This window comes from Mustela lutreola, chromosome 14, assembly GCF_030435805.1.
Source record: "Mustela lutreola isolate mMusLut2 chromosome 14, mMusLut2.pri, whole genome shotgun sequence".
Classification (NCBI taxonomy): domain Eukaryota; kingdom Metazoa; phylum Chordata; class Mammalia; order Carnivora; family Mustelidae; genus Mustela; species Mustela lutreola.
The window spans coordinates 35627946-35650275 of record NC_081303.1 but is presented as its reverse complement, the minus strand read 5'-3'; the positions used below and the strand labels follow the sequence as shown (position 1 = coordinate 35650275).

Genomic DNA, 22330 nt, shown 5'->3' with positions numbered 1-22330 from the left:
CGGTCTCTGCAGCCAGAGTGCTCTTAGGCCATGTCCCTGTAGTCTGAACTGGATAGCTTTATGTGTAGAGGCAGATCTTTCACTCTCCATTTCTTACAATGTCAGTTTTTCTCTGGAGTTTTTTAAAAAAAGTAACCACATGAGTTTTGCTTTTAGCTGATGCTGTTAATAAGCCTAAAAAATTCTTTAACGTTTGAGAATATTTCGTATAGTCTTTTCTGTCGTGCAAGTGACTGGTTTCACTCTAGATTCATACCATCAAACTTCTGTTATTTCCAAAACCTCATTTCATTTTGGAAAGGAATGTGCACTATTGAGAACAGAGTAATTTTAGGTCTCAATGCAAATGCTACGCGATCAAAAATTTAGATTGCCTAATGCAGGGCAAAAATGTACAGTAAGACCCATTAATTTACTTGGATTTTGACACATCTGCAGGTAAATTTAATAATGACTAAATCAAATTGCACACTTGAACGTTCTTTATAAATTCCATTCATTGACATTAAATACTTAAGATCATATAATTTCAGGGTCTTTATTTTCAAGCAATTTGGAAGTAATATGTTTTTAATCTTGCTTTTCTTTAAAGAATTCAGTAGCTTTGTTGCTCGGACTAACACGTGTGGAGAGTTGCGTTCTTCTCACGTAGGCCAAGAAGTCACTTTGTGTGGATGGATTCAGTACCGAAGGTAAACTGGCCTACGAGTGTCTGGTGGTGAGGGGTGACTGGGTGTCTGAGACAGTTAAGCTTTCAGCTCTTGATTTCTGCTTCAGGTCATGATCTTGAAGTCCTGAGATAGAGCCCTGTGTTGGACTCTGCCTGCTTAAGATACACTTCCTGCCCCTCCCTCCCCCAAAAGAATGACTGGAGGTGGTTTTCCCCCAGTCAATTCCAAACTTTTATTAAAATTTCCAATCAGAACAGCAAAAGTTTTCCAACTCCTACAGGATTCTCAGAATTCCTTGAGTTTTCAGATCTGTTTTGCAAGACCCAAATAGAGTCACTGGAGTGGCATGTGTTGAAGGGTATAATAACACGTGTTCCACCAGTGGACTGAAATGTCCGTTAGCCTAATCAAGTTGAGGAGTTTCTAGGAACAGGAATTGGGAGTGGGCCAGCTGGTAGCTTTAATAGCATGGAAAAGTTTTATTATTCTAAATTTAGGTAGAGAAAAAGCCTAAAAACATGAACAGAGATTCCTTAAGATTAAAGCCTATTTTGTTGTTCATCTCGATATTCTAGCACATACCTGAATAGTACATTAATTAACAATGAAGAGTTCCAAATTATAGAGACTGTGTGGCCTTCCTGAAGAATATGTTCCAAAGGGGGACACTTGAGTGGCTCAGACGGTTAAGCATCTGCCTTTGGCTCAGGTCATGATCCCAGGGTCTTGGGATGGAGTCCCACGTCAGGCTTCTTGCTCAGTACGGAGGCTGCTTCTTCCTCTGCCTGCCACTCCCTGTACTTGTGCACTTGTGTGCTTTCTCTGACAAATAAATAAAATCCTCAAAAAAAAAAAAAAATAGTATGCTCCAAATGGGTGGATATTTGACCCATAAATGTGACTTCTGAACTCAAAATCCAAAGAGGTTTTCTGTACCTGCCTGGTCCTAAGTATAGTATAAGAAGTGCAGGTTGAACAGTAAAATGTTGGGATTTGGGGGACCTTCTTGATGGTTTGTGGAAGTATTAGTACTTAGACCACCTGTAGAAAATTTTAGTTGTATTTTTTAGGAAAAGAGTTTATAGGGACACATGGGTGGCTCAGTTGGTTAAGTGTCTGCCTTTAGCTCAGGTCATGATCCCAGGGTTCTGAGATCAAGCCTCACTACGGACTGCTTGCTCAGCGGGGAGCCTGTTTGTCTCTCTCTCTCTCTCCTCCTGCTGTTCCCCCCTGCTTATACTCTCTCTCTCTCTCAAATAAGTAAAATCCTAAAAAAAAAAAAAAAAAAGGAAAAAGGAAAAGAAAGAAAAAAAGAGTTTATATTTCTATATTTAAGAAATGATCAATTGGATATTTCTAATATCCTAGAATATCTTTGGATTTTAATTCTTGAAAAGTTTCCAAATTTAATAAAATTTTCTTATAAAGACTTAAGCCAATGAAAATTAAAAATTTGTCTTTTACTATCAAGCCAGCTGGATAACATTAGCTGCATGTATAACTAGTAAAAATTGAAATTGAAAATGAAAAGCCTGGGCTACCTGGTTGGCTCAGTGGGCAGAGTGTGATTTCAAGCCCTGCTTGTAGAATGGAGTTTATTAAAAAAAAAAATTTTTTTTAATTAAAAAATTTTTTTAATATTTTATTTAGGGGCGCCTGGGTAGCTCAGTGGGTTAAGCCTCTGCCTTCAGCTCTGGTCATGATCCCAAGGTCCTGGGATGGAACCCCACATCCGACTCTCTGTCGACAGGGAGCCTGCTTCCCCCCTCTCTCTACCTGCCTCTCTGTCTACTTGTGATCTCTCTTTCTCTGTCAAATAAATAAAATCTTTAAAAAAATAAATAAATAAAGATTTTATTTATTTGTCAGTGAGAGTGAGAGTGAACAAGCCCAAGCAGGGGGAGTGGCAAGCAGAGGGAGAAGCAAGCTCCCCACCCAGCAGGAAGCCCAATGAAGGACTCCCATTTTTTAAAAAAACAGGAGCGTCTTGGGGAGCTCAGTTGGTTGAATGGCTGCCTTCAGGTCGTGATCCTGGGATCAGAACCTGGTGTTGGAGCTCCCTGCTCAGTAGGGAGCCTGTTTCCCCTTCTCCCTCTGCTCCTCTGCTGCTCCCCCTGCTTGTGAGCTCTCTCTCAAATAGATAAAATCTTTTTTAAAAGATTTTAAAAATAGATGATTTAGGAAATAACAAATGCGAAGTCTGGGGTTTTTTCCATTAATAAATTTACATAGATAATTGCATGAATGTAACACGTAATGAAAACACATAATTATTTATTATAAAAAGAATGTGGGAAATTGCATGCATTTTTGTTTGTTTGTTTGTTGTTTTGCCTGCTTAAATTTTAGCTCAGAAATTTTTGTCCTAACATGTTCATTTTCTTCATTGATCAGGCAAAACATCTTCCTGGTCCTAAGAGATTTCCATGGGCTTGTTCAAGTTGTCATTCCCCAGGAGGAGGTAATCGAAGGATTTCTAATGTTATCTGAAAGCCTCTTTGATGCTGTGGTAGAGTAAGCTAAGTATGTTGGATAAGTGTGTGTGTGTGTGTGTGTGTGTGTGTGATGAAATGTTCCTGGAATAATACATTGGTTTTCTCTAGGGAGGGTGACTTTTTACTGTCTATCTATCTATACCCTTTGAATTTTGAGCCGTGTGAAGGGTACTACCAGCTCAAAAAAATTTACCATTAAAATGAGATAAAATATCTCTCATCATGCTTGTTGGGCAATATTGGCTTGTCTTGTAATGTTTACAAATGCATGTATACACAAGAAACATATGGTTTTACTCAGTTTTTAGTCTTTGAAGTAAGTAAAGAGCAATGAATTTAATTTAACTTTCAGGGATCAAGATCCATAGACGAACATAGGAACCCAGGAGAGTTCCTTTCAGTTGGACTCCATTATTGCTATTGGGTATAACTGTCCCTAAGACTAACTCTGGAGACAACTGCCTTAAAAGTATGTAGGAATTGTTTCCATCGATCATTCCTCTCCTTATTTTCCTTTAAGGAAAACAATTCTAAAACCCTTCACTAATAGTTTTTACCTGGTATATTATGTAGAGTCAAAATGGGGATGCAATTTACAAAATTCTTTTAGAAAGTCATTAAGGGCAGCCCCAGTATTTACATCAGTTTAACTATGAGTGTTAATATTTATCTAAACCATAGACTGCAGTTACTACATATTCCTTTAAACTCATTTGTTTGTCCGAACTGTTTTTCTCTCTCATTCTGTAGTCAACTGCTTCTGTGAGGAAGATTCTCTGTGAAGCCCCCGTGGAATCTGTGGTGCAAGTATCTGGGACAGTAATTTCCCGACCTCCAGGACAAGAGAATCCAGTTAGTAGTTTAGAAGCGGTCTATGTAAATTTTACCTGTATACCTGTGCACTGTCTACACATTCAGGCAGCAGCGAATGTGTACCTATTAGACATCAGGCACTGAAAGTTCTGCAGGTTTTACAAATGAACCTGCATATTCCAAAATCTCCACCAGAAACACACACCAATGTGCACAGGCAAGTTAAGACCTCTGTCAGTGAGCACATCGGCCCCAGATAAGCATAAGAATGTCAAAATCACACACAGACAGGGATGCTTTAGACTCAGCCTTCTGAGCACCCACACATTTTACATATGTAAATAAGTGCATGCGTTTTACAAATGATCACTGTGTACTTGTCCTGATGAGTGATTTTTTTTTTAAAAAAATAGGTCTTTTCTCTCTCTTTAAGAAAATGCCAACAGGTGAGATCGAAATCAAAGTTAAAACCGCTGAACTTCTGAATTCCTGCAAGAAGCTGCCCTTTGAAATTAAGGACTTTGTGAAGGTGCCATCCTGTTTTTTTAAGATTTATTTATTTATTTGACAGAGAGAGTACAACCAGGGGAAGCAGCAGAAGGAGGAGAACCAGGCCCCCCACTGAGCCCAATGTAGGGCTCCATCCCAGGACTCTGGGACCATGACCTGAGCTGAAGGCAGATGCTTAACCAACTGAGCCACCCAGGCATCCCATCCTCTTTTATTAATAAAATAGAGTATCTTAAGAGTATCTTAAATTCTTAGTACTTCATATTTTATTTAGAAAAAGCAATATAATTACAGGGCTGAAATTTTTGTTGGGGGGGGAGAAAAAAAGGAAATAAACAGTTTTCCCCCAGCTAAGCTTTCACAAAGAAATGACAGTTGTATTTTTGGTTAAAAGTGTCAGTGCAGAGAGATGCAGAGATTTACAGCTTGAAAATAAGCAAACCTTCTTACTGATTCCTACGAGTACCACAGTGGAGAGATGTCCTCTGCTGCTCCTTGCTTTTCTTACACTTGTAGTTCCACTCAGGTGATAATGTCATAGCTGTTTTTACTCTGGTATATATAGTTTTTTGAAGATTTTATTTATTTATTTGAGAGAGAGAATGAGTAGGGGGAATGACAGAGAGAGAGGAGAAGCTCAGTAGGGATCTTGACTCAAGGTTTGATCCCAGGACCCCTGGATCATAGCTTGAGCCAAAGGCAGATGCTTAACTGCCTTTGAGCCACCCAGGCACCCCCTACTCTGGTGTGTGTGTGTGTGTGTGTGTGTATATATATATATATATATAAACATATATATTTTAAATATTTTACTTATTTATTTGACAGAGAGAGAAATCACAAGTAAGTAGAGAGGCAGGCAGAGAGAGAGGGAGAAGCAGGCTGCCGGCTGAACAGAGAGCCCGATGCGGGGCTCGATCCCAGGACCCTGAGATCATGACCCGAGCCGAAGGCAGAGGCCTAAACCACTGAGCCACCCAGGCGCCCCGCTCTGGTGTATATTTTGAAACAATCATTGAAGTCTTTAAATATATTTTTCAAGACTCAACTATGGGCTTAAATGAATGGATAAGTGTTTAGGAGGGCAGGCAAATTGTGATCCATGAGAGGTAATAATAATAATGAAGAGTAAAAAATGTATAATCTATGTTAGTAACAAACTTAGAAGCTGTAGGAATTAAGGATGGTGTATTCGCGAATGGTGGAAAGTAAAGATAGAACTGAAGTTGTTGAAAATCCGAGCTCTGTATTAAAGTTAATATCTTTTTAATATTCAAAAAATATTTCAACATTAAATTCTAACCATTTGTTTAGAAAACAGAGGCTCTTCGTTTGCAGTATCGCTACTTAGACTTGCGAAGTTTCCAAATGCAGTATAACCTGCGACTGAGATCCCAGATGGTCATGAAAATGCGGGAGTATCTCTGTAATCTACACGGTAAGGGACATGCCTGAAAGTTCTTAAGCATTTTTAGCATCTCTTCTGTTTCATTCAACGTCTTATTGCATCTTCTCTTTAGCACAATTGAGTCAGAAGTTGCCAGATGTCTGGAATTTACTTAATGTGTAAAGCAGTTTTTGAAGAAAGGTTCATTTCCAGGTGTTTTGTCCTAAGGCATAATTTGGTAACTTAGAGTGTAATTTTGATCTATTAGGTTACAAATACAGTCTTTTAAAGATACTGTGTGGAAGGTAGAAAAGCCCCTTGTTGTTATCTGTGACTTTTCTTAATTCTTTATCATGTTTATACTAATTTGTTGGGAGCTCAGAGATGTCCTGTCAATTAAACTAGACTCTTCAATCAGTCCTGGGCGGGGGGGTTTCTACTATGTTTGAGCAGAACATTTAGAAAACAGAATAATTCAGTAAAGAATCCATCAAATAGTTGGAATTATTTCACAACAAAAGTGTCACTTTATGAGCCAAATAGGGTTTTATGAAAATCTTAAGCTTCCATCTTGGTTGTGTGGAAATCAGTATTCAGTGAGCTTGGTAACTTCTTTCAGGCAAAATTCCTAATTAAAATGTAGGAATTTTAGATTTGTTGAACTGTACCGTAGACAGCACATTTGACAAATTCCTATTTATTAAATTCTGATGCTTCTCTCTTTTCAGGATTTGTGGATATAGAAACACCAACATTATTTAAGAGGACTCCCGGGGTATGTATATCCTAACCTACCAGTAGTGTCCTATTAGTTATGAAATTGGACCACTTTGTTTTTATATTCATGTGGCTATATTTTTTAAATATATTTTACTGTTTGACAGTGGTCACATTAACTGGGTTTTGTTAAGAGTGGAGAAAATTATATGGGTATTTTGACTCAGAACTTTTCTCCTACATGAGTTTTTTTCCCCCTTAATGTTTATAAATGCAAACCAATAATGAATTGTTTCCTTAAAAATAAACCTCTTGTTGGGTGCCTGGCTGACTCAGTCAGGAGAGCATGTGACTCTTGATCTCAGACTTGTGAGTTCGAGCCCCAAATAAGGTATAGAGATTACTTAATAAATACTTAATAATTACTTAATAATTACTTAATAATTACTTAAATAAAAAATTTAAGGGGCGCCTGGGTGGCTCAGTGGGTTAAGCCTCTGCCTTCCGCTCAGGTCATGATCTCAGGGTCCTGGGATCGAGCCCCGCATCAGGCTCTCTGCTCAGCAGGGAGCCTGCTTCCTCCTCTCTCTCTGCCTGCCTCTCTGCCTACATGTAATCTGTCTGTCAAATAAATAAACAAAATCTTTAAAAAAAAATTTTTTTTTTTTTAAATAAACTCCTTATTCATTAAGAATTGACATTTCTAGGGCGCCTGGGTGGCTCAGTCATTAAGCATCTGCCTTTGCCTCAGGTCATGATCCCAGGGTGCTGGGATCAAGTCCTGCATCGGGCTTCCTGCTTGGCAGGAAGCCTGCTTCTCTCTCCCCCACTCTTCCTGTGTTCCCTCTTGCTGTGTCACTCTCTGTCAAATAAATAAAATTTTTTAAAAAATGGACATTTCTAAACATTGTTATTTATACAGTCCGTGGACTTATAAAAACATAGTTTAAAAACGCAGTTAGCAATTACTGGATAGGAATTGCACAAAATTCTTTCAGATCATAACAGAATTGGGAATTCATTACAGCAAGCGCGTTTATTACTTACCATGTACAAACATTGTTAAAAGCCTACAATGTGCAAGCCTTTTGGGGGACTAAAAGATGAGCAAGAGATGATCTCTGTCATTTGCTCCTTAGTTAATTTCATTTGTGATGAGCTGAAGTATCAAGCTCCACCAGGTCTTAGGTTCAGGGTTTTTTTAACCATATTTCTGCTCTCCTTCTCTCATTAAAAGGGTGCAAAAGAGTTTGTAATACCATCGAGGGAACCTGGAAAGTTTTATTGTCTCCCTCAGAGTCCTCAACAGTTTAAACAGCTTCTGATGGTTGGTGGTTTAGACAGGTGAGCCTTCTGTGTGCTAGTCGTAAGTTGACAGAAAAAGAAAAGGAAGGAAGGTGGGAAGGTGGGGGAAGGAAACACAAAATCATCTGATCTCTTAAAAGAAGGTAGAAAATGGGAGCACCTGGGTGGCTCAGTGGGTTAAGCCTCTACCTTCGACTCAAGTCATGATCTCAGGGTCCTGGGATCCAGCCCAGCATCGGGCTCTCTGCTCAGCAGGGAGCCTGCTTCCCCCTTTCTCTCTGCCTGCCTCTCTGCCTACTTGTGATCTCTTTCTCTCTCTGTCAAATAAATAAATAAAATCTTTTAAAAAAGAAGGTAGAGGGGTGCCTGGTGCCTCAGTAGGTTAAAGCGTCTGCCTTCGGCTCAGGTCATGATCCCAGGGTCCTGGGATTGAGCCCTGCATCGGGCTCTCTGCTCTGTGGGGAGCCTGCTTCCTCCTCTCTCTCTCTCTGTCTGCCTGCCTCTCTGCCTACTTGTGATCTCTGTCAAATTAAAAAAAAAAAAAAAGAAGGTGGAAAATGTATGAGCATTTGGAAAATATTTGTAAAATACCCCAAACATTTGTAGTCATTATTTAGTAAAGATGTATTGGGTAGCCACCATGTGCAAAGCTGTATGCTAGTAGATGTGCAGAGAATTTTTTTTAAAAAAATGAAAAAGTTTTAGGGGCACCTGGGTGGCTCGGTTAAGTGTCTGACTGTTGATCTCAGCTTGGGTCTTGATCTCAGGGTCGTGAGTTCAGGCTCTGAATTGGGCTCCGAGGTGGGTATGGAACCTACCTAAAAAGAAAGAAAGAAAGAAAGGAACAAAGACAAAAAGTAAAGATTTTGCTCTCCAGGAGTTAATGGATGTAGTAAGACAGAATAGGGTAATAAATAAACGAACTGTGTAGAACCCAAAAGTGAGTTTGTTGACAGTTGCAAATTAGGCGTTGTTTGGGGACATATTATTAAACAACTTTGTGAGCAAGGCCTTCTGGGACAGTGCTGCATCCCAGCAGATGAAGGTGCGAATGGGAATGGCGTAGCACAAGAAAGCTCAAGTGTATTCATGGAGCAATAAGTATTTTGATTGGCCAGAGCAAAAGAGTCTATATAAAGAAGCATAAGCTGCCTTGCATGCCAATCTACTACATGAATATTGAAAGGTGCCATTGTATTTTTTTTTTTTTTTTTTTTTTTTGTTAGAGAGAGAGAGAGATACAGAGCGCAAGCACAGGCACAGAGTGGCAGGCTAGAGGCAGAGGGAGAAGCAGGCTCCCTGCCGAGCAAGGAGCCCGATGTGGGACTCGATCCCAGGACGCTGGGATCATGACCTGAGCCGAAGGCAGCCGCTTAACCAACTGAGCCACCCAGGCGTCCCGCCATTGTATGTTTTTAAAACGGCATAGATTAGTTAGTTTCTTATGGGTCTACCGTACATCCGCTTAGAGCATCATAAAGAATTTTTAAAATTTCATATGTCCCTTAGGTACCATTATTAATTTATTTCATAGACTGCACTGCCATGAACTTTTGGGGAAAAGTATGTGTATCTTCCTAGAATCATGACTCAATTCATGTTATTTTTCAATTGTAGATATTTTCAGGTTGCCCGATGTTACCGAGATGAAGGTTCGAGACCAGACCGACAGCCCGAGTTTACTCAGGTACTGTGTGATACTCACTTCTCTTAGTCAGCCCTGCTCCAGCCAAGTAGTTCAAGACCGGGCAGTAATTTTTATTTGTAGGCAGACCTTATTTTGTTGTACTTTTGCTTTATTGTCCTTTGCAGACGTCGTGGTGTTTACTGATTGAAGCTTTTTGGCAACCCTTCAGAGCAAGTCTGTCAGCACCATTTTTCCAACAGCATTTGCACACTTGGTGTCTCTGTGTCACATTTTAGAAATTCTCACGATATTTCAAACTTTTTCATTATTGTATTTGTTTTGTTGACCTGTGATCAGTGATTGTGGTTCCCTGAAAGCTCAGATGATGTTTAGCATTTCCTAGCAATAAAGTATTTTTTGATTATGGTACATATATTTTTTGACATAATGTTATTGCACACTTAATAGACTACAGCATAGTATAAACCTAACTTCTATAGGCACTGCGAAACCAAAAAATTAATTTGACTCACTTTATTGTGATTCTGCTTCATTGCAGCAGTCTGGAACCAAGCCCACAAGAGCTCTAGTGTGTGCCAGTGCTTTACTTCTCATCACATTTTATCCATCAGATATTTAATTAAATGAACCTGCAGTTGAGACACTATTTTTGATTCATTTCATGTGTCCTCCTTAGAACACTTAGGGTCATCAACTAAGAAATGCCAAAGATTACTGCAGTGTTGTAATGGCGTTGCTAGGATAAAGTTCTTCTTCTTCTTCTTCTTCTTTTTTTAAAGATTTTATATTTGAGAGAGAAGAAAGAAGAGAGCATGAGAGGGTCAGAGGGAGGGAGCCCAATGCAGACCTGATCCTGGGACTCCAGGATCACGACCTGAGCCAAAAGAAGTCACTTAACCAACTGAGCCACCCAGGCGCCATAGGATAAAGTTCTTTAAAACAAATCCCTTGTACATTAAGAGCCAAGATTTCTGTATGTTGGCATTTAATCTGACTCATCAAAGCTGTCATGATTTGGTTTTTATATGATAGCACATTAATCAGCGTGGTGAAGGGGCAAAAATCTAAGCTTTGGAGTTGGACACACCTCGGGTCAAGTGTGGCTTCACTACTTACTAACCACATATACACAGGCAAGTTACAAAGCCTCTCTGAGCTTAAGGCATGAGGAGAGCGAGGAGAGCTAAACCGGCTGATCCCAAAGCAGTAGGAAGATGCCTGACGCAAAACAGATGTGCAGTGTATCCTCCCCACCCCCATCCATGGATTAAGTATGTGCAGAATCCTGTGGTAACTTGAAACCAGCAGAATGTATAAATATGTACCTATTACTACTGTGGCTGTCCAAGTTAGTTTCCCTGTGTTATTTTGGTTTCAGATTGACATAGAGATGTCTTTTGTAGACCAGACTGGAATCCGGAGTTTAATTGAGGGCCTGCTCCAGTATTCCTGGCCCATTGACAAGGATCCTGTGGTGGTTCCTTTTCCTTCTCTGACTTTTGCTGAGGCATTGGCCAGCTATGGAACTGATAAACCTGACACTCGCTTTGGGATGAAGGTACATCTCTTCACTTTTCCAGGACTCTGTCCTACCACTGTCCTGCAGTCTGTTAAACCACTTTGAAATTTACAACCAGTTACACACATTGTTACATCATATTTTTTGTTGTTACCTTAGCTTGTTACCAAGCTATAGCAAGAGAGAATAAAAGCATATTAGCACTACAGTACTTTTGTCATATCTACTATGCTCCAAGACCGTTTCCAAGAATAAGGTGTTCTTGCCATGAAGTTTTTATTATTGACAACTTAGTAATTATATGGACATGAATGGTCACTTGAAAGGAAAAAAACCCTATTTTTTCCTCTTTAATTTTTCTTAAGCTAAAATGGCACTTGGAAGACAAATGATTAAGATTTATTCTTTTTCCCTAGCCTGTAAAGAGCTCAAGTATATGGAAATGTTTATTCAAATTATTGAGATCTATACATACTTTAACTAGGGGTAAGAGTAGGATTTATATGGAGCAGTTTCCATTAGCAAGCCTCTCCTTATTTGCTCTTAGAAAGCATTGACCCTTCGTGTCTATAATGCTGTTGGCATTTCTCTATCTCAGTTCTCAGTGCAAATTCCTTAGAAGTCAAAGTTTCATTTCATCTATAAATAGGCAGTGCTCGATTCTTGGGATGAAAAAAATACACAAAATGTTCTAACTGCCTGCTTACAGCTGCCAACTTAACCACGTCTTATTTCTTCTTTTGTAATATGGAATAGGGGTGCTAATTACGTCAGACTTCTTGAGTTAAGTTCCAGCTCCAGGTTGTCTTGGCCAAGTTGTTTTCTTCTCCGTGCTTGGTTTATTCCTGTATTACATGGGGATAATGAGAGTGCATATCTCATACTTTTATTATACTGATTAAATGAATTAATAATGATGAATAATACATTAGTACATTAACCCCTGTCATAGTGCCCAACCCATTAAAAACCAACTGCACTCTGTAAATGTTTAACATAATAAGATCTACTTGCTTTTTTAGAATCTTGTTTTTAAAATTTTGAGATAAAAATTACCTCACATTTATTTACTTTTTTTGTTACCCATATTATAGATCATAGATATTAGTGATTTGTTCAGAAATACAGAGGTTGGATTTCTTCAAGACGCACTTAGTAAACCCCAAGGAGCCGTCAAAGCCATACGTGTCTCTGAAGGAACAGTAAGTGACTCGTAGTTCTCTTTCTCTAGAGTATATATTCGGGAAGTAAATATATTCAACATTGGCACGTTAAACCTCAAGTAGAACAGTTCTTTTTTAAAGAACATATATCTTTAGGGGCACCTGGGTGGCTCAGTGGGTAAAGTGTCCAATTCTTGATTTCAACTCAGGTCATGATCTTAGGGTCCCAACATTGAGCCCCACGTTGGGCATGGAGCCTGCTTGAGATTTCTCTCTCTCCCTTTACCCCTCCCCCACTTCTAAAAAAAAAAAAAAAGAAAGAAAGTACATATTTTTATATAAAGTAAAGAATAAAACCTTGTGAGTGTGAGTTTACACTCAAGATGTAGAGTTTTTGTCTTTCTTTTAAAAAATGCTAAAAAGGGACACCTGGGAGGCTCAGTCAGTTTAGCCGCTGCCTTTGGGTCAGGTCGTGATCCCAGGGTCCTGGGATCAAGTCCTGCATCGGGCTCCTTGCTCAGTGGGGAGCCTGCTTCTCTCTCTCTGCCTCTGCATGCCACTCTGCCTGCTTGTGGGGTCTCTCTCTGTCTCTCTCTCTTTGACAAATAAATAAAATCCTTTTTAAAAAGGCTATAAAGTACTCTTCTACTTCATTTGAGATCATTCCTACCAGTGATGAGCATGAAATAGTGTTCATATGTCTTCCAGCCTCAGTTTACCCAAAGGCTCCCAGACCATATCAGCTCCAGGATCGCCCTTGCATGTTGGTTCTGGGCCTTCCGAGGGCTCTGGTCTCGGTTGCATTCAGGTGCATTAATAACAGCAGGAGGGCGAGGAGGTAGAAATGTGAAAAGCCAAAGCAAGGGGAGGTGAGGGCAGGAGAAAGAATGGCTGCGCTAGGCAGACCCCGACTCCGAGGTGAGACACGTCTGTTTTCCATGGTTAGCACACCTGCTTTGAACAGGATGTGAGAAGAGGGGTTCTGGAAGTACTTTGGATAAAATTACTCTTTGAAAGATGACTCCTTTGTGTTCTTGAGCATATTAGTGTATTCAAAGTGGGAATAGGAATTCAGTCTCATTACTTTTTATTCACTTCGTATAGTTAGTGGAAAGTAATTTGTGTCCATACTCTAGTCCAGACATAATGAAAACGTTCAGGTAAGCTCAGTTTAACATATACTGCATGGTATTATTTGCCTCAATTTGAGTATGTCCAGTCTTCCCCAAGCCAATTATAAGAAGTGCGGCAGTGTTAATCATGTCTGCCTTTCCGTATCTCCCATCCCTTGTCTAGTGCCCCAAGAATATTAGTTACGATGATAGTCCTAGTGTTTCAGTTACAAAGGCATTGAGATAACTTTAAAAAGGTAAGATACAAAGAATTTTAAGTGACCTAAAATAAGCAAATTCTGAGTCCTCTTTCTGATCTGAAAATGATTTTTTTCTTACACAATTCAGTTGTAAAGATTTGAACATGAACCCTGCGTATTCCATAGGCAGGCTTTTCTGTGGAGCATGTTTCCAGCCGTTGCCAATGATTCCTGCATGGGGGGGGGGGGGGGGCAATAAGCCTTGTACAAGCTCTAAAATGTTGTCCTTTGGAAGCAGAAATTAAATTTTATATTAAATCCTTTTGTGGTGGACACAAAATATATTTGTAGCCCATTTGATACTGTAGACATGTTTATGAAGCTGAGTTTACTGTCTTTTCAGAAATACTTAAAAAGGAAGGACATTGACTCTATTAGAAAATTTGCAGCTGACCATTTTAATCAGGTAAGGAATTAATTACAATAGTTGTTTTTTCCCTATTAGGGATTCCATATTTTTAATAAGTGTTTGAGCTCTTTATATAATCTCTAATTTTGAGTTCTTACTATGTCAGACCATTCTTCTACTTTTCTTCTTTTAAGGTTCATCTAATCCCAGGACAAGACTAAGATTTTTACTTAGACAGTTGAATTCACCATTGATCAGAATGTGAAAATTCAACCATAGTTTTTTGTTTTTGTTTTAAGATTGTATTTGTTTATTTATTTGACAGAGAGAGAGAGAGAGTGCGAGCACACAGGCAAGTAGGGTGGCAGGCAGAGCGGAGAAAGAAGCAGGCTCCCTGCTGATCAAGGAACCCGATTCGGGACTTGATCCTAGGACCCTGGGATCATGACCCGAGACAAAGGCAGCAGCTTAACCTACTGAGCCACCCAGGCATCCCTCAACCATAGTTTTTAAAATAAATGTGGAGGGGCACCTAGGTGGCTTAGTTGGTTAAACTGTTAAGCATCTGCCTTCAGCTCAGGTCGTGATCAGGCCTCACGTCAGGCTCCCTGGTCAGAGGGGATTCTGCTTCTCCCTCTGCTTCTCCATCCACTGGTGCTCTCTCTCGCTCTCACACTCTGTCATTCTCTCTCTCAATAAGTAAAAATATTTTAAAAAATAAATAAAAGAAGTGTGGAGTTTTAATCCAGTTAGGATTAGATTAGAGCCCCATTTGCCCAAGGTTTGAAGGAAGCCTGTATTCATTGTTCTTCCTGTACCCTTTTTAAAATTTTTTAAATTAAAAAAAATTTTTTTCTAATTTAAAATTTTAAAATTCAGAATTTTTAAAATTCTGAATCCACCTCTGACAGACACATTTTGTGTTGTTGGCTTGGTGAGTGGAGGAACTGAACTACCGAGGAGTGGGCGTGGCAAACGGGCCTTTCTTATCTCGTCACTGGACCTGGAAATTGTCTCAGCCTTCTCAGAACCAGTAACTTTAAAAATAGTCATGCCCTCTGAGTCATTAATTTTCTGTGACATACTTTGTAGAATACATTCTAAATCTGAAGAGAGTATGCTTATTATAGTATCCTTTACAATAGGAGTAAGATGAAATTATATGGGAATAATTAAATTAAGGTATAATCAAAGGAGTTGATATGATTAAAGTTCCTTTTTTAAGACTTTGTCTCCAAAAAGTTTGTAGTATGGGGAATATGTTCATATTGTAATGATTTGTAAGAAAAGGAAAATACAGAATTTTATATAAACTCTGATCATAACCATGTAAAAACACAGTATTTGTGTATTGAAAATGGACCACCCACCTCTACCACCACCACAACCAAGCATCATACCTCAGGCTCAAAGGGATTTTCAACAAGAAAGAAAGAAAGATTAAGATAATGGTTTCCAAAATGGGTCAAGGCAAAGTGAGAAAAGTCAGAGCAATATAAAAAGCTTTTCATAAATGAATTTAAAGAATTATCCTCTACTTCTCCTTGTTCTTTATTGTAAAAATGTATATTCTTTTATGAAATGATGCTAATAGCAGATAATGTTTTAAGTTTGTTTTATGCCTTTGATAAAATTCAGAAGTGGCAACTCTAGATCTTCCAATTTTGTTTCTTTACTTTTATTTTGCTGGTATTTGAAGTCTGCACTTAGGAATGACAGGACTGGGAAATAAGCCAGAAGGTAAACTTCAGTAACCTTCAGTTCATGAATTCTTTTTTTTTTTTTTTAAGATTTTTTTATTTATTCATTTTACAGAGAGAGATCACAAGCAGACTGAGAGGCAGGCAGAGAGAGAGAGAAGCAGGCTCCCTGCTGAGCAGAGAGCCCGATGCGGCGCTCGATCCCAGGACCCTGGGATCATGACCTGAGCTGAAGGCAGCGGCTTAACCCACTGAGCCACCCAGGCGCCCCAGTTCATGAAATTCTTACTATATGTTCTTTTTTTTCCTCTTTTTGCCATTTCTCATTAACTGATTTTTATAGAAGAAATGGGTAACACTTCTGTTTTTTTAATGTATTATTTTTACTTGATTTTTTTTTTAAATATGTGTCTGAATTTTTAGCAATATATCACATGCACAGAGTTCAAAACACAAGTAGTAGGATGCCTGGGTGACTTAGTCCATTAAGTGTCTGCCTTTGGCTCAGGTTATGATCCCAGGGTCCTGGGATCCTTGCTGTCCGGGGAGCCTGCTTCTCCCTCTGCCTGCCACTCTGCCCGCTTTTGCACATGCTCTCGCCTTCTCTCTGACAAATAAGTACAATCTTCAAAAACAAACACACACACACACAAGTAGTAAAGGATTAATGAGATGCATAAGTGTGTGTTCTAGCTCACATCTCTCCAGTTCCACACCAGCCAGAATGTCTCCGTTTTTTAGAAATATATCTGCATACTGGTGTTTTTGTTTGTTTATGTTTGTTTTTACTTATCCATTTTAAACTTGATCTGTTAACTTCTGCATAAGCGACAAAGCTTCCACACACAGGGCTCACCTAGTTATTGTGTACCTCCTGCACAGCCGTCTTTGTGGACCTTTCCTTCATTTCTCTTTTGAGTTGAAGCCACTCTCCCTGGATCCCAGATCTTCCTCTTTCTTATTTGTGTTGGAGTAGATCCTCAAGTAACTTCCTAAGAAAGCACACAAGAGATACACTTGCTTTGCCTAAAAATGTCTTTATGTTGAAAACCTCACTCTTGATGACTAATTTGGCTTAGTATAAAATTCAGAATTGCAGTCACATCCCTTTAGAACAGTGCTGCCCAGGGCACCTGAGAAGCTCAGTTATTTGAGCCTCCAACTCTTGGTTTCTGCTCAGGTCATGATCTCCTGGGTCATAGGATCGATTCCTGCATCGGGCTCCACACTTAATGGGGAGTAGGTTTGAAGTTTCTTTCCTCTGCCCTTACCCCCACTTTCTCTTTCACAAGAGCCCTCACTCTGTCCAACAGAACCTTCCTTGTTGGTGGAAATATTTTGCTTCTGCGTCATCCTATATGGTAGCCCCTAGCCAGGGCAGCCATCCAGTGCTTGAAATGAAGCTAGATTACCTGAGGAGGTGAATTTTTTATTTTATTTCATTTCAGTTAAATAGGTATGTGTGAGTGGTGGCTACTGTATTAGGCAGCACAGCCTTAGCTTGCCGAAAACATTGCTTTTTTTCTGTTGTACCTGCTATTACTGATGAGAAGCCTGATGCTGACACGAATATGTTCCTTCACAGCAAAGCTGCTTGTTTTCCTTTGGAAGCATTCAGCCTCCTGATCTTTAATGTTCCAGAATTTCAATTTGCATACCTTTGGATCGTTTTGCATTCATGTGTTGTACCCTATAAGGGCTGTTTCAATATTGATGGCTCATGTCTTTCATTTGTGGAAAATTGTTCTATTACTGATTGCTTTGACTTCATCATTCCCTCTAGTCTCTTTTTTTTGGAATTTCTTTTAGCCATATTTGGACCTCCTCTTGTAACTTAACTAGTATGTCTCTCTCTTTTTTTTTCCCTGTGTTCTTTCCCACCATTTCCTTTTTATTCTGAGAGATTTCTTCAACTCTTCTGTTGGATTCATTTTAGCAATCATGTTTCAGTCCCAGTAGCTGTTTCTTTTTTTTTCTTCCATATTTTATTCTAGTTTTATTGATAGAATATATTTTTGAGGGCCTTTGAGGATTCAGTCCCTAAACTAAACTACCTCTTTCCTCTTGCGTCCTTTTTTTTTTTAAATACTGCAGCATTTCTTTAATGTATGGTGACTGTTGATTGTATATATTTAGAATGAGTGGGTTTTGGGGTTTTTTTTAAGTTCTTTCTTGATTTCCAGTCAGTTAGCATACAGTATATAATAATAGTTTCAGGTTTACAATTTAATGAGTTGGCATTTCCTTACAATACCCAGTGCTCGTCACACGTGCACGCCTTTACCCCCATCACCTGTTTCACCCGTCCTCCCCTACTTCCCGGAATGTCCTCCCCCCACCTCCCAGAACGTCCTCCCTCCACCTTCCAGAATGGCAGCACCTTCCAGATTTAAAAAGCTGGCTGGTTCACTTGGTAGAGCATTCAACTCTTGATCTCTCTTAATCTGTTGATCTCAGGGTTCCTGAGTACAAGCTCCACATTGGGTGTAGAGCTTACTTAAAGGAAAAAAAAATTTTTTTTAGGTGGTTAGGAATACAGGGTCCTTGGAGGGGCTTTGTGAATGGGTATGTTCAGTTTAGGGGGAACAGCAGAGCCACTGGCCCCTAACCTGAGAATCCAAAGTTTCATCGGAGTCCTGAGCCTACCCTCTGGGCTTCTGCAGGATAAAATTCATCCCTTCTGTGCTGAGACGACTCCATTTTCTCCAGGCCAGAGCTCCCTGCTTCTTGCTGCTATAATTGTTCCTATTCCGTTCATTTGCAGCCTGCCACAGATTTGCAGAAACCTCTTTGCCAGTGTCTCCCCACCTTTTATTCCCTTTTGTTTCTGATTATGGTGATGACATCTGTAATTCCTCTAGTGTCATTTTGAAGGGGTTGAGGGAGGGAGTGAAGATCATCTCATGTCCTGCTGGGAGCAAGAAATTTTCTATGACAAGAAAAATAAATCACCCCCACTTTTTAAAAAGATGTAACTAAGTCTTTTTCTTTATCACAGGAAGTCTTACCTGTATTCCCAGAAGCCAATAGAAACTGGAATTCTCCAGTTGCTCAGTCCATACTGGAGGAGCAAAGATCGGGACTAATCAGACTAATGGAAATCCGAGAGGATGATGTGGTCCTGCTGACTGCTGGGGAGCACAAGAAAGCAGTAAGAGGGGGCACCTGGGTGGCTCAGTCATTAAGCATCTGCCTTCAGCTCAGGTCATGATTCCAAGCTCCTGGACTCGAGCCCTGCATCGGGCTCCCTGTTCAGTGGGAGGCCTGCTTCTCCCTCTATCACTTCCCCGGCTTGTGTTTCCTCTTCGCTATCACTCTCTGTGTGTCAAATAAATAAATAACACCTTTATTAAAAAAAAAAAAAAGAAGAAAGAAAGCAGTAAGAAACATCACCTGTGAACAGCTGTGCTATTGATGCTGTGTACGTAATACATATTTAAAATTGACTTAATTTCATAAAATGGGGCTGCTCTATATGAGTTTTTCTATTAATAAATACCTTTCAGCACTTAAAACAATGCTTAAAAACAAAATCACTTAAAAAGCACTTAAAAACAAAAATCCAGGGGTGCCTGGGTGGCTCAGTGGGTTAAAGCCTCTGCCTTCGGCTCAGGTCATGATCCCAGGGTCCTGGGATCGAGCCCCACATCGGGCTCTCTGCTTCATGGGGAGCCTGCTTCCTCCTCTCTCTCTGCCTGCCTCTCTGCCTACTTGTGATCTCTGTCAAATAAATAAATAAATAAAAATCCAAAGAAGTGTTCTCTTCATCAGCTCCCAGCCTCTATTGGAATTGCTCACACAGTGATAATTATGATGTGATGATTGGCACTGTTCACACAGATTAGATATGGCTCTGATTAGGAAAGCCACTCAGGTCAAAGGCCATTGGTATTCCTTGTAGGACTGTGAAAAAATGTTTTCACTTTCAAGGTTTTGCAGATTAGGAACATTTGGTAATCCCAAACTTTTGTAGATAATGCATTCCTAAAACTGTGGAGGGAGAGATCAGACTGCTGGAAGGCTACTGGGCTGGCAGACATCTCCAGCCCTACTTGGTCAAGGCTGGACCCTTCCTCCTCAGGAACAGCTGCTGGGAGGTGATGAGTGCTGCCATGCCCTGGCCATCTCACCACCCTTCAGGAGATCTGTGGAGTGGACTGAGCCATAGAGATCACTGTAAAAGGTACAGAAGGATGGAATGTCAGTCAAACGTGAATATCGAAAATACATTAGAAAGGTCAAGTGTGATATAAATTCATTTTTGCACTAAAGTATAATATGATTTCTTTGTAGCAGTGGTGTTTGATTAGTACTTTATCAAGTCCCTTCTTCTTTTTTGTATTTGCGCTATACATATCATTGTTTCTTCCAAAGGAAAAGCTTCAGAGGTCAGTTTCAATGCAAAGTTTAACCCACTATCTGGCGCCGGGCCGGCTCAGTCAAAAGAGCGTGCGACTCTTGATCTTGGGGTCATGAGTTGCAGCTCCATGTTGGCTATAGAGATTACTTTAAATAAGTCAATAAATAAAATTTTAAAACATTTCTTTTGAATAAGTAAATAAATAAATGTAGAACCCTCTTTCCCTTCACCGGCCATAATGGAGTGAAGAAAGCTATTTAATTACAACTTTGTTTTGATGCCACAGTCATGTTTTGTTTTGTTTTTTTAATTTTTATTTATTTATTTGACAGAGATCATGGGTAGGCAGAGAGGCAGACAGACAGAGAGGAAGGGAAGCAGGCTCCCTGCTGAGCAGAGAGCCAGATGTGGGGCTCGATCCCAGGACCCCGGGATCATGACCTGAGCTGAAGGCAGACGCTTTAACCCACTGAGCCACCCAGGTGCCCCCGCAGTCATGTTTTTAATGAATTCATTTATCAACATTATTGTTTAATACCAGTCATGAACAGCGCCGATAAACTTGCTGGGGAATGCACCAGTTAATTACAAATTTTACTGTCAATGAGTTTCTTAAAAAAGAACTCGGGATTTTGTATTGTATAAATACCCTGCTGCAAACTTATTTGGTCATTCTGCTTTCCCCTGGTATGAGGTGAAGCTGCTGGCATTCTTCTCTCAGGAAAGTACCATTTGAATTCCTGCTGGGACTGCTTGAAAGAACTAGAAATTGGACTTAAGAGGAATAGCATTAGCACTCTGAATATGCCACAGGTCAAGTGCCCCAGGTGCACATGTACGCTAGAATAGGCTCTGTGCATGTTTCTAGGCATGGTTTCCTTTCTCAGGGAAGCTCCGCATATCATAGTGAGCACTTCTCTTTGCTCAGCACTGTTCTGTGTGCTTTGTGGACCTTAACTCATTTAATCCTCATGCCAGCCTTATGAGAGAGAAGGACCATTCTAAGATCAGAAAACAGAAGCATGGGGGCACCTGGGTGGCTCAGTAGGTTAAGCGTCGGCCTTTGGCTCAGGTCATGATCCCAGGGTCCTGCAATTGAGCCCCACATTGGACACCTGCTCAGTGGGGAGTCTGCTTCTCCCTCCCCCACCCGTGTGCTTATGCTCTCTGCTCTCTCAAATAAATAAAATATATATATATATTTTTTTTTTAAAGAAAGAAAGAAAACAGGCATGGAGGTTAGAAATGTGCTCACATGCAACCAGACAGTAGGGGAGCAGGTTTCTAACCTATGAAGTCTGGTTTCAAAAGTCACACTCTTTTTTTTTTTTTTTTTTTTTTTTTTTAAGATTTTATTTATTTATTTGACAGAGATCACAAGTAGGCAGAGAGACAGGCAGAGGGAAGGGGGAAGCAGGCTCCCTGCTCAGCAGAGAACCTGATGTGGGGCTCGATCCCAGGACCTTGGGATCATGACCTGAGCTGAAGGCAGAGGCTTTAACCCACTGAGCCACCCAGGCACCCCAAAAGTCACACTCTTAAATGGACCTCTTACCCGTACTGCCCCTCTGATCATAGCCAACATTTGCTGGGCATCAGCTGGGTGCCAGGCACCCCTCGGAGCCTCACTGCACCCTGCAGGAGCAGTCAGGGGAATAATCACAGAACAGCTACTGTAGGTATCTCACTTGATCTTCACAGCAGTGTTTGGGAGTAGATCAGTTTATCTCCATTGTCCTCCGGAAAAAGGTGTGGAGAAGTGAGTCAGTAGCCAAACCGAGATATAGCCCAGGTCAGTCAGACTCAGGTATCTGTGCCCTCTGTCACTGTGTTACCAAATTCTCACCTGATCTTGCAAGTGTGGCAGTCCTTCTCAACCATGTTTCAATCCGATCATCCTCAGCTCTTTGTCTCCTGAGAGGCTCAGAGTGTCTGAGTAATCGTCTCGTCCCTTCTCAGAGGATGGCCTGGCTGTCGAGTCCAGCTTGTGTCATTTGCTGCCTACTCTGTCGCAGTGGTTAAATCAACATTCGTTATCTTCTGTTTGCAGTGCTCTGTGCTGGGAAAATTACGACTGGAATGTGCCGACCTTCTAGAAGCCAGAGGATTGGTGCTGCGTGACCCAGCTCTGTTCTCTTTCCTTTGGGTTGTGGATTTCCCACTCTTTCTTCCCAAGGAGGAAAATCCCGGAGAGTTGGAGTCAGCCCACCACCCATTCACTGCTCCCCACCCCAGTGACCTGCAGCTCTTATACACCGAACCCGAGAAGGTACCATGTCTGTTCTTCCACATAAAAAGGAAGTGGGGAAACAAAGGCAAAG

General features: G+C 40.4%; 1 protein-coding gene and 1 long non-coding RNA gene across 9 annotated transcripts in view; one reads left to right on the top strand and one right to left on the bottom strand.

The window, feature by feature from the left end:
• Nucleotides 1–22330, top strand: part of DARS2 (aspartyl-tRNA synthetase 2, mitochondrial) — a 28603-nt gene that overhangs the window by 890 nt on the left and 5383 nt on the right. For 2 of the 3 annotated variants that reach the window (XR_009347405.1, XM_059145825.1), the window contains exons 2-14: nt 593–692; nt 3066–3132; nt 3917–4018; nt 4413–4508; nt 5804–5927; nt 6605–6651; nt 7831–7937; nt 9516–9585; nt 10925–11104; nt 12160–12267; nt 13944–14006; nt 18648–18800; nt 22060–22278. Coding sequence is in view for 2 of the 3 variants with exons in the window: in XM_059145825.1 (XP_059001808.1) it covers nt 593–692; nt 3066–3132; nt 3917–4018; nt 4413–4508; nt 5804–5927; nt 6605–6651; nt 7831–7937; nt 9516–9585; nt 10925–11104; nt 12160–12267; nt 13944–14006; nt 18648–18800; nt 22060–22278 (1436 nt within the window). In the remaining variant the exon portion in view is untranslated. Of the gene's footprint in view, nt 1–592; nt 693–3065; nt 3133–3916; nt 4019–4392; nt 4509–5803; nt 5928–6604; nt 6652–7830; nt 7938–9515; nt 9586–10924; nt 11105–12159; nt 12268–13943; nt 14007–18647; nt 18801–22059; nt 22279–22330 lie in introns of those variants that run through there. The other variant, XM_059145826.1, reaches the window with a different exon arrangement.
• On the bottom strand, nt 12927–22063 carry LOC131814658 (uncharacterized). Of its 6 annotated transcripts, none has more exons than XR_009347411.1 (4): nt 21856–22063; nt 21565–21746; nt 18658–18777; nt 12928–18578 (listed from the first exon to the last, which is right to left on the bottom strand). It is a non-coding gene; the product is annotated as an uncharacterized LOC131814658 (long non-coding RNA). The 6 variants fall into 6 exon arrangements; XR_009347407.1 differs by having other exon boundaries at nt 12929–18578; nt 18658–18780; XR_009347408.1 differs by lacking the exon at nt 21565–21746 and having other exon boundaries at nt 12927–18578; nt 18658–18780.